General features: G+C 33.2%; 2 protein-coding genes across 3 annotated transcripts; both read right to left on the bottom strand.

The window, feature by feature from the left end:
- Window positions 1-1,589: 1,589 nt before the first annotated feature.
- Window positions 1,590-4,126, bottom strand: LOC9319629 (E3 ubiquitin-protein ligase PRT1). Its single transcript, XM_002883516.2, has 8 exons — window positions 3,924-4,126; window positions 3,572-3,600; window positions 3,301-3,480; window positions 3,104-3,211; window positions 2,780-3,019; window positions 2,473-2,670; window positions 2,197-2,315; window positions 1,590-2,109 (listed from the first exon to the last, which is right to left on the bottom strand). Exons 1-8 carry the CDS (start codon window positions 4,010-4,012, stop codon window positions 1,819-1,821), a joined length of 1,254 nt encoding a protein of 417 aa, XP_002883562.1. The 5' UTR covers window positions 4,013-4,126; the 3' UTR covers window positions 1,590-1,818.
- Window positions 4,127-5,560: 1,434 nt separating this feature from the next.
- On the bottom strand, window positions 5,561-7,508 carry LOC9319628 (probable serine/threonine-protein kinase PBL25). Of its 2 annotated transcripts, XM_002883515.2 has the most exons (5): window positions 7,195-7,508; window positions 6,901-7,079; window positions 6,542-6,731; window positions 6,056-6,447; window positions 5,561-5,973 (listed from the first exon to the last, which is right to left on the bottom strand). In XM_002883515.2, exons 1-5 carry the CDS (start codon window positions 7,280-7,282, stop codon window positions 5,692-5,694), a joined length of 1,131 nt encoding a protein of 376 aa, XP_002883561.1. In that variant the 5' UTR covers window positions 7,283-7,508; the 3' UTR covers window positions 5,561-5,691. The 2 variants fall into 2 exon arrangements, with proteins under 2 accessions (XP_002883561.1, XP_020886076.1); XM_021030417.1 differs by having other exon boundaries at window positions 5,872-6,447; window positions 6,901-7,075; window positions 7,167-7,508.
- Window positions 7,509-11,933: the final 4,425 nt, after the last annotated feature.

Genomic DNA, 11,933 nt, shown 5'->3' with positions numbered 1-11,933 from the left:
ACAAGCTTGCGATAATTCTCATGATTTTTTGTTTGTTTTTGTTATCGAAGATGTCAAAGTATGTCATCCTCAAGAATCATGATTTTATATGCGTTTTTCAAAATAAAATAAGATAATGATTTTACATGCTTCTAATCGCATGCATGACGAATACTCACTCCTTCTTAAGGCCATAATATTTCTTTGTTCATCCAAACACGAAGACACAATTAGCAGTTTAAAGACCATAATAGTTTTTTTAAACCTGAACAAAAATTTCAAAACGCTGTAAACTAAATTTAATCGTTGATACCAACAAAAAAAAAAAAGTCCTAATTTAATCGTACAACGAAGGAAGGCACACGTGCAATGACTCTCAGCAATCATGAAACAGCTCAGATCTCGAACGCTACCGAATCCCCAAAAATCAGAGAAAAAGGCAAAAAGCAAAACAAGAAAATTAAAGGATCGGCATTCTGCAATAAGTCAATAACACTCTTCACGTCCTCCCGCCCTTTTTTTCAGGGCGCCAAAAAAAAAAAAAAAACTGTTATCACAACACGCGTGTACTGAAAAAACTTTTTTTTTTCTTTTTTTTTTAATAATAATAAAGTGCTTTAAAAAGACAGAACCCGAGAAGCGATTTCCGACGTAAGAGCAGTAATGGGTTCCACACTCCGACCAATCACATCGTAGCTGCCTTACACGCACTCAGAGGAGAGAATCTTTCACCTTGATGGGGTCCCTTGAATCCAGTTACTCTATTAGCAATCCTTCAAGCAAAATAATGATATTTTAAAAAATAAACTACACGAAACAAAGCTTTTACATGCATCAATTGTTTCAAAAAATCAAATTGTTTCAAAAAATCAAATGGCTAAGCCTATTCAGTTTTTTTTTTTTTGGTAAAAGCTAAGCCTAAGCCTATTCAGTTCGGATAAATAGTCCATAATAATGGAAATGAATCGAATAGGCGTATTTAAAATATCAAAATTATCATTCAAAGTGTATATGTAAAAATGTCGAATAATATGGGTAGCAGATGATTGGGTATTATATAATCCAAATAAATTAAAATTACCACTCAAATAGGTACTCCACATTTCCATATTTTGGGTAATGGTTGTTTTGAAAAAGATGTTAGATCAATTTGAATGATTATATATATATATATATATATATTACCATTTTAATTTTCCTAACAGATAATTCGGCTAATTGCCTGATTTGTAACTATTGTATTCAATGATCTTGACTCAAATGGATAATTTCGTTTTACCTGTTTTTTTCTTTGTGTTTAGTGGTTTCTTTAAAGTTTAAACTAAGAATTAATAGTTTTGTACAAATGAAGTAATCAAAATAAACCACATTTTACAGGTAATATAAACAAAAGAGGTGACTTAACAACCACAATTGACTCCATACCGAGAATAGTAGGATGCTCCGTGAGTAAGCAATCCTGTCTTCCTTCATGATCATGATGGAAGACGATGACAAAAGAAAAGAGATTAGTCACTAAACCAAAACCAAGTGACCAGACCCCAAATGTAGTATAGACCATACATGACCAATACAAAATTATAAAAGAAAAGTTCATTTTTGAAACATAAAATATTTCCAGTTCTTTGTAGAATATTGTTGCAATAATCAATAATAATACACATACGCAAACACCAAAATGCAAACATAAAGTAATTTTTTTTTGTTTCCTTCTTACGCTCACAAATAACAAATAAACTTTGTTTAGATGTTAAAACCATAGACTTATCAGAAGATATAAATACAATAACAAACGCAAAAACAAAGCGAAAGCATATGCATTAATACTTGACTGCTATTTCATTCTGTGCTTGATGACTCATTAGAAGAACCCCGAGGCCCTTCCTCGCCCTCATCTGTATCCATGGCTTCAGTTGAGATATCCGAGGGTCCGAGAAGGATACCGATAGAATTGAAATTGATCAGAACCTGAGGAGCCCTCGCGAGCTCAAGCCTGTGGTCAGGAGTGTGCTGCTGGTTGAATCTCCCTGGAACTTTTGAAGGAGTCTCGTAACAGTCTTTGCAAAGGTCATACCCAATTTCCTCCTTGCAGTCTTTGCATCTGTATCGATCCCCTATGATTGGATACACCTGTAGCAAACCGGACCAATGTCAAATTACGATTCACATATTTTGGTTTCACTACTAACAATCGGGTTAAGATAATAATGCACTTACTCCACAAGAATCACAACCAGCTTCAAAGTGAACATTTGATCCAGGGTTTGCCAACCAGGGAAGATCATCGTTGTTGTCGTTTGATAACGATGGGCCTTCTTTTAGATGGCTTTGAAAATCTATATATCAAGAGAAAATGAGTACAAACTATGAGTCTCTGCGTCCAAATGGGTCTCACATATTCTGTGTAACAACAACAACTAAGCTTTGAGAGCACAAGGACATGACATGTGTTGATAACTACAAAATGGTTCAAGGCATGAAAGTAGGACTTACTTCCTTTGCTATTATGGGCAAGCCTTTTCTGAATCCCACTTGTCCTTGATTTGTGTTCTTCAGGAAAATTTTCCTCCAAAAGCTGTTCAAGAATCAAACAAACTTTTGGAAATCCTCTAGGGTCACAAACATTACACTCTAGACATTTGATCTTTTCGCTTTCTTCAGCCATATCTACTACACATCCTTCACAATAGACTGGAAAAAGATAAAACAGGAAATTACCACATAGGAAAATATAAAAGCGAATTCTCAAGAAGGTGAAAGTCAAAATATTTATCAAAAACAAACATGTAAGATAATATACCATGTCCGCAATTGAGAACTACGGGTCGCACAAGTAGCTCCTTACATGCTGAACAGAGCAAATCATCTTTCGAAATCTGATTACTGACTTTGTTATTCTTAGGTAATTCATTCTCATGAACATTAAGAGTTTGTGCATCAGTGGGTTCTTGATTGCTGGGGATACATGGACTGCCACCTCTACTTGATGAACTAGATAATAAGTTCGCTGCATTCGAACACTCATCCACCTTCTGTTTATCTACACACGTAAAATTGTAAGCAGAAAGCAATTTACTAGAGAGAAAAAGTTTAAATTCAGCAGAAAAATGTGTGGAACACTCACCAGAGACATTTAGAGAATCTCCACTACATACAGACACATCCTTAACCTTTGTTTCCTCCAAAACAACATCAATCTGAGGAGAAAAACAATCTAGTTCTTGTTCTTCCTCTGAAACATGATATTAACAAATCTATAATCAACAAAAAGTGACAACCTAAAAAATGACACTTGCACAGGAGATGTAAGCAAGGACTCACTTAGAACTTGTTCTTCTCTCTTCTTATGCGCTAATGGGTACATCTTCTTCAGTAGAAAATAAAGCTTCTGGCACACAGACGGAAAGTGAACATACGGGTCTCTACATATCGGACAATGAGACTCGCGAAAGCCATTCATGGACTTATGTACACACCAAAAACATGATAGATGACCACAAGCTTCATTGCCATACAAAAGAAAAGTCATTAAACAAAAAAACAAAGAGAAAGCAATAGGTTAGATTCTCTTATGACTTAGTCAACAACTTACATAACACAATTGGCTTGTAAAGAAGTTCCCTGCACAAGAAGCAACCACAAAAATCAATTTCTAAATGATTAGTGTCGTATAAACATATTTGTCATCCATTGAACAACACAATCGATGCGACGATAAACGAACAGATTCTTCAATTGAAAAATATAATTGAGCCATACGATTATGATTACACACGAGATTTAGGACAACGAACACAAATTGGATCATGAGATTTTTCGAATTAGCGACTCTAATTCCTCCAAAATACGGAAAAAAAAAATCATTCAAATTCCCCCAAAATTAACCTAAAACACTGAGAAAATTGATAGAGAAGAGCTTCTTCGTGTGATTCAAAAACGCTTACAGGCAAACGCAGCAGAGAAATTGATCGGGGATTTCTTCTTCGTGTGATTCATTGTTCTTCACCGTAATATCGTTCATAGGTTGGGCCATTGTTATCGCAAAAGAAGAGAGAGAGAGAAAGAGAGATCTGAGATTTATGAAACGGTGGCGGCGATAGCTTTTGCTTTTGCGGCAAGGGCCAATATCCACCGCCGTACCTTTTTTCTTTCTTTTATAAATTAATTTATAATTACTACTAGTGCCGGCTCAATACTTTGATGGACCCTAGGGCAAAAAAAATTTTGGGCTCTTAGAATTTTTTTTTTTTAGTGTTTTTGAGTTATAAAAAAACATTTTATGATATTTTTAATAAAAATTTAATTATTAAAACTTAAAAACAGTAAAAAATTTTTTTTGGGTCCTTATAAATTTTATTTTTATGTTGTAATCTATTTTTTTAATACTTTTGTAAAAAAATTTTAAAAATGGGCTCCTTAATTATTAGAACACGGGATTAGATCCCTGGCCGTCGCACCGCCCGCCCCATATTCTGAGCCGGCACTGATTACTACTATAAGCAAAACAAAACCTTGAAAGAAAGAATTCTTTCATGCATATTTTATTTGCCAATTTTCTATTTCATGCATTACTATATTCTTGAGAGATATTAGGGAATTAGAGATGTTGTTTCATGCCATATATGGGATTTATAATTATACATTATTAATGTTTCTACCGTCTCAATATATAAAGAGATTTATGAAAAAAACTAAAAAAAATTAAACCTCTTAGTAATTTTTTTTAAAAATATTTTGGGCCTTTTTCTTTTAAATTTTTTTGAAACTAATATTGGATCCTTGGCATTTACCTATCTTACTTAGAGATAGAGACGGACCTTTCTTACATATTTTAAAAAACTGGAAATTGTGATTTTATCGTTGAAAATTGCTTATGGTGGGTGTTTAATTCAGGTGGATCGTGGATAGTTTATACATCACAAATTATGATCACCCGCATGACAATATTTTATTTACATATAGTGATGTTAGTTTTATAATTTAATATTAGATTATATAATGTAAAAATTTTAATATTTGTTAGATTTAACTCGTAATATATATTTAATTTAGTATTGAAATTACACACATTTAGAGTTTTTTTGAAAAATTAACCCTATCATACTGTGTAGTTCAGACTAACCAATCTAACCCGTCTCACCATATGATATTCTTAAAGTTTTTTTCAAAATAATTTATTTTGTCACATGAATATTTTTTTTTAGCAAGGTAAATTATAACTTTTACCACTTATTATTTTATTAAAATATAATTTACAACAATAATCCAAGCATGTTGAGAGTTACATAACATTTCACAAACTATGATCTCCCACTACAAAGTCTACACTGTGCAATTTCACTAAAAACATGGGTTGCTTTCGAACGACCAAGACTGGCCCAAACAAAGTGGGCAGAAATGCGTTTACGGCCCATCATTACAACACTAATGAGTTTGTCTCTCTATTCTAAATGGAATGGAATGTGTGGTACTCTTGGGCTAAGCTGGCCTATCTTTCTTTTATTTATGCAGTTTAGAAGAGATATGTTAAGATTGATTTAGATGAAATACGTTGATTAATAAAAAAAGTGACGTTAAACAAATCATAAATGTAATTTTAAACAAATTCATTAATTAAATGGAGGAATTTATAACCCAAAAGTAAAATAAATGGAAGAAACATAAGTTGTGAGTTGTTGGGTCATCTTAATATATAAATGTCTACATTTGAACTTATCTAGTAGGACTTGAGTCCCACTGAACTGCATCCTGATCTTTCTTGGATCGATTTTGTTGCAAATGGTTAGGGCCGGTATTGGAGGAGTTTGAGGATGCACCAAGAAAGCTCAAGGCTGTAATAACGTCGCTCATTAGTGGTCTAACCGTAGGTTCTTCATGCAGGCACATTGCCGCTACAGCTATAGCTTGGTTAAAACTCTTTTCCGGGTAGTCACCTCGAAGCAGTGGATCAGCTAGCTGCCAATATCTAGTCGGATCTCTAAAGATCGGTTGTGCCTAAACCAAAGTTGTAGATTGTTAAATAGTGTACACATTGATAAGCCGTTAGTAAAATCATATATGCTAATAAAATACTCACCCAAGTGACTAGATTTTGCTCATGACTAGGTCTCATTGTGTCGATAACTCGTCTTCCGGATACAAGTTCCAACAAAACAACTCCAAAGCTATAGACATCAGATTTATTTGTAAGATAGCCGGTTCTCTGATATTCAGGAGCACAATAACCATAAGTTCCCATAACTCGGGAAGACACATGTAGTGTGTCTCCAACAGGACCAAGCTTTGCTAAACCGAAATCCGATAATTTTGCAACGTATTTTGGGTCAAGCAATATATTTGACGATTTAAGATCTCGGTAAATCACTGGAGGATCGGCCTCATCATGGAGATACTCAATTCCTTTTGCCGCTCCTATAGCGATCTTAATACGAGTGTTCCAGTCTAGTGGTTTTTGTCCCGGCTCAAGATCTGGTTTAATTTAAACATCAAACCGGTTCTAGTTATATTTTTTTGGTTAGTTTTTTTAAAAATTGATAATGTTGATTGAAAAATGATGATTTACCGAGGAGATGATCTTCTAGAGATCCAAGAGGCATATACTCGTAAACAAGAAGTCTTTGGTCTCCATCGGCGCAATACCCGATAAGATTCACAAGATTTGTATGATGAAGAAGACTAAGCATCAAAACCTCGACCAAGAACTCTCTTTGTCCTTGTAATCCATTCCTATCAAGTTGTTTCACTGCCACGACCTGATCATATATCACAACCCCAAACAAAAAAAAAATGAGTTTGACACTATTTCTATCGTATGACAAAAACATTTTTTTTATTTTTTAATAACCGGTCAATGCTAGATCGAAATTTACTAATTTAGACTAATTGAAAATATTAATTGTTCCACAAGTTTCTAGATTTTACCTGTGCCGGATTCTCGAGCTTTCCTTTGTAAACCCGCCCGAACCCGCCTTCGCCAATGAGGCACTCTTGTCGAAAATTCCTTGTCGCGGTGGCTAACTCACGGAACGAGAAAATCCGTGCCCCCATGTTGTTTGATGGCCCGTTTGCATTCTTAGCCACCACTTCTCCTGTTGTTCTCTCTGTATGAAAGATAGATAACATAATTTTCTTTAAAGAATTCTCAAAAGAAAATCAAAAGATTTAGACAAATAATTACAAACGTGCACATTTCCAAGAATATTGAGGAGTGCTTACTAGGTGAGTTTGGTTGCTTATAAGGAACAGGCATCGAAGAACCTTCATTGTCCAGAACTTTTGAAGAGAAGCACGAGAAACAACTCATTTTCTGAAGATTTTCTTGTTCTTCGTCTGAAACCTCTCCTACTAACAAATAATATATAGGAAAATATCTCTCAAAACTTTTGATAGGTTTTATACAAAGAACATAGAAATTACCCAACAGTCCTATAAAAACCAGAAACAGTTTAAGGTTTTGCTGTTTTATGTAGAGTTTAATAGGTTATAACAGAACGAAAAGAAGAAGAAAAAAGAGAGAGAGGTATTTGAAAAGAAACAATATTGAGAAAGACAACCTCAAAGAAACTAATTTGACAGAATTGTTGGCTACCTTTTCCATTTATAAACAAAAGATTATTTGGCCAATTTAAGAAATAAATAAAGAAAAAATATAATTTTAATTACCAATTATGTTAATGACCTGTCGACAGAAAAATCATGATTCTTTGTAGATTTGTTTCCTATCTGGTTCTTTTTTTGTGTTTATGAGGTGGCTTATATAAAGACATAAATCTGATAGATAGCTAACTCATAAATAATTCATACCTGGTCAAATTTGAAAGTGAACAATGAACATGCATGTAACTAAAAATTAATTTTGGATTTAGTCCTATTATGATTTTGGGTCCAAGATATTTATGGGAATAATAATTTTTCTCAGTTTACCCAAGACAGCTAGATAACGGTTTTGGATAGATTAATTGAATTTGGGCAGAATTGGACGGATAAAACATAGTGGTTTTTTGTTGGATTTTGAAACCAGTATATGGACTGAGTGGAGGTAAAAAGAAAAGCTAAATTAATAAATTAAAAATGATGTTTAAATAAAGTTTACTTTTAAAATTTAACTGTATCTAGAAAATTAATGTGTTTTTTTTTTTAAACATCTTCAAACAAGTATTTAGCCAGTTGTAGTGGTGGAAAGCCCGATCTTGTAATATTCTTGGGCAAATACGAACTAAAAAATCGGGACCTCTAACAAGTCTGCTTCTAACTAATTCTCTTGTTGCCCTTATTAAGTATTACAAAAAAACATTTTTAAAAAGGGGCTCTATATTTTGAGACCCCATACACATGTATCATAAATGTGGCAAAGGCCGGGCTTGAATGATGGTATATTAAAAGTCTGATACGAGAACTTTATATGAGAATGTTCTTGATTAAGAGCATTCACTGAAACATTTTTCTCTCGATTGACATGTCCCAACGAAGATTTGCGGTAGTTTTTACATTCATTACCGAATATCGTAGAAGAGTGTATGTAGAAAATGTGATTTATTAGTTGTAAAAAAAATATATTTTAGCAGTAATCATTTTTGAAATTCAAAGTGCCCCATTTTCAGGAAGGTTAATATTAATATATAATTTTTATAAACAATCCTCTAATATAAGATTATGAAAATTGAATATTGCGTTTTGCTTCTTTTTTTCTGATTGGTAGTTCGAGTTGTGTGTATATACATATATATTTAGAGCTCCCATTGTCTGTTGATCAATTAGAGATGTTGAAAAGACATGACAATTAGGACCAATGTTTGGAGGTACGTTCTCCCTACTTCTCCTTATCGGATCCTTGCTTACCAGAAGCCCGTGTATTTAGATGGATTGCTTTATTGGTTAACCGAGTGTCAAGAAAACAAAGTGTTATCTTTTGATCTTCACAAGGAAACTTTTCAACTCTTCTCTAAAGCTCTCGTTGCTCCTGTTTGTGACCCTTACAATGTCATCATGTGCATTCTTGATAACCGCTTGTGCATATCCAAAAAAATTTGGCCTACGCAAGTCATATGGTCATTCGATTCTAACAAGATATGGAAGAAAATGTGTTCCATAGATCTCACCAAGACTATTTCTTGGGTCGGAGAATCTGAATCCGAATACGCGCTCTTCCCCGTAGCGATTCTTAAGAAGAATAAGTTATTACTTCATGGTCGTGAATACTTGCAACCGCTATTGATACATGATCTCCTTATTAAATATTAGGATTTAGTCTTCACACCTACCACAACCGGAGATTGTGTTAATTATTTCAAAAGTTTACTACTCCCTCCGTTTCATATTAAGTGTCGTTTTATATTTTCAATGTAGACTAAATCATAACCATGTTATATAGCACGGGTGTGATTTTTTTTTTATAAAATTAAATTATAAATTTTGTATTAAAAAGCAAATAATATAATAGAGCCAAATTTAGGATAGACCACGTTAGATCTTATTGTTTAGGATATCTTCTTAAATCCATTTTAAAACCCATTGACCCGCATTTATTGAAATGGATAGTGTGCTAATTATCTTTAATAACCTTAATGAAGTGAATGAAATTTGTTCTCAAAGAAGATTTTTGTAATGGCATTCTTAAGTAAATTCTTACAAAGGGGAAGGTTAATTAAGGGTAATTATAAAATGTACTCCCCAAATAATAGTATAGGATGTTTGTGAAAATTTCCCGTTTTATCCCTACTTTATTGATGTGCTGGCCAATGAAAAAATTTATATAATACTCCCTCCGTTTGGATAGTGTGCTAATTATCTTTTCTCACACAAATTAAGAAAACCATTAAATGTTATGTTTTACCCTTTATTAAGATATTTTATAATTTTTTCATGTCAATTTATTAAAACAATAGGGATAAAACTGGAATTTTTACAAAACATTTGCATTGAAAACCTAAAACGACAACTATTATGAAACAAAATTTAAATCTTAAAACGACAACTAAACTAAAACAGAGGGAGTATATTAATAAGGGGTAAAACCGAAAATTTAATGGTTTTCTTAATAAGTGTGAGAAAACCTTAAACGACACTTATAGTGAAACATAGGGAGTATCTGTTTTATCAAATTAATTCTTCTTATTTTCTTTATACCAATGAACCATTTGTAATTTAACAATTTTTTGTATTATAACGTTACTTCATCCCACTTGGGCGATAGTAGAATATTATATATGATAACATGACGTTTTTGCCTATTTTAGCTATTGTTTTCTTATGTTTTAGAAAGCATTTGTATTGATTTCAAAGTCAAGAAGATGATATTCAAGTATTTATGGAGTCAATAAAGTTTTAAGAGTTTTGACTCCAAAATTTTGGAGAATCATGCTATCAAAAACTCCTCATATATGAAGGTAATGGTGTTCGTAAAGATGATGAGGAAGATGTAGACAAGATTTTGAGACCCTTCGATGGTACATCATCTAATTTAGAAGTCATTAGCAGTCAAGAGGGAAAGTCTACCGAATGATGCTCTCAACAGTTTAAGCTACTCAAAAGGGAAGATATTGTTGATAAGGGTTAGACTAGTGAAGAGGAAGACAAAATTTTGAGACTCTGTGAAGTTGAATTAGATTTGCAAATTATAAGCAGCCTTATGGGAAGATCTGTAGTTTGTTGCTCAGAAAAGTTAAAGATGTTTGGATGGGAAGAGAAAGTGGAGTACTCCATACCGGGGGAGAGAAAAACCAAGATATATTTCATATGCCCTCCAAGTAAATGTGGATTTGTTAAAGACAAGACCATTCCAAAAATTAGTAGGGATAATGGCTACAAATTATAGTGTGTATTGCATTACATAAATAGTATCACAAAATTAAATGATACTATTTTAAATTACATGTTAATAAGTGATACAAATTTTTTGCTTTAACATCAATTATAATAACTAATATAATCTTTGATTTGTTTTACGTCGGGTTGATAAAATTGATACGAATCTATATTGGTTACAATGAACATGGTTTCAGTTTAACTTTGGTCATGTTTGTACAAGGTTTGTACCACATGGTCTTAATGTCAATAATATATGTTGCAGTTAATAACATTGCTCACCCAAACGATAACCAATTTGCTTAAAATCACAATACAAAGACTAAGATCTAACACTTATAAAACAATTCTAGCTAGACTTCTAGAAAGATAACAAGTTTATTTCCTATAACCTAGCTGGACATGAAAATTCCTAGCTAATGTATTTTTCAGCCACACACTACTCCTAAATAGCCTTGAAAACGTTAACCAAAAAAAGTGGTTTTTTTTATAGACACATGTTGTTGCTTATATGATTCTGCTCCGGAGCATGAACTCTCTCTTGAGACAATTACAATGAGGACTTTATTTATGGTTAGCAAATCTATGAAATCAACATTTTGTCATCGTCTGAAAAAAAGAGTATGTTAAAACATCTATTGGACATCGCAATTTAGTGCGAGGGAACAAAGATTAAACAGACGCAAGACTAAGCAAATTTTTTTCCGAAACTGTTTCGTATAAAAGTATCTATCCTTTGGACTAGGACTGGGCATAAATACTCGTTACTTGCCTCGTACCCGCTACTTGCCTCGTACTCGCCTAAAAAAAATTAGAACTTTGAATGTTTTGAGATTAATATTGTATGAGATTGTTTTTATATTCAAGTATTTTATTTCAAATATCATGTATCTTACAAGTAACAAGCGGGATCAAATTATTTTACAAGTAACAAGACAAGGCAAGTTACTTGCAAGTAATCAGATTTTAGACGAGTACTTGCTAGAGCAAGTACTTGCTTCGGACAAGGCAAGTATCAAGTCCAAAAATCAATTACTTGAACGGGCCAAGGTGGGTCACAAGTAATTGAAAATTAGCAAGTACGTGCCTTGTGTCCAGGCCTACTATGGACGCGGCCGTTAGTTTCCATCTCTGCCAACATTGTCTTGGCC

This window comes from Arabidopsis lyrata (assembly GCF_000004255.2).
Source record: "Arabidopsis lyrata subsp. lyrata unplaced genomic scaffold ARALYscaffold_3, whole genome shotgun sequence".
Lineage (NCBI taxonomy): Eukaryota > Viridiplantae > Streptophyta > Magnoliopsida > Brassicales > Brassicaceae > Arabidopsis > Arabidopsis lyrata.
The sequence above is the reverse complement of the archived record's forward strand: the minus strand, read 5'-3'. Positions and strand labels throughout refer to the sequence as shown.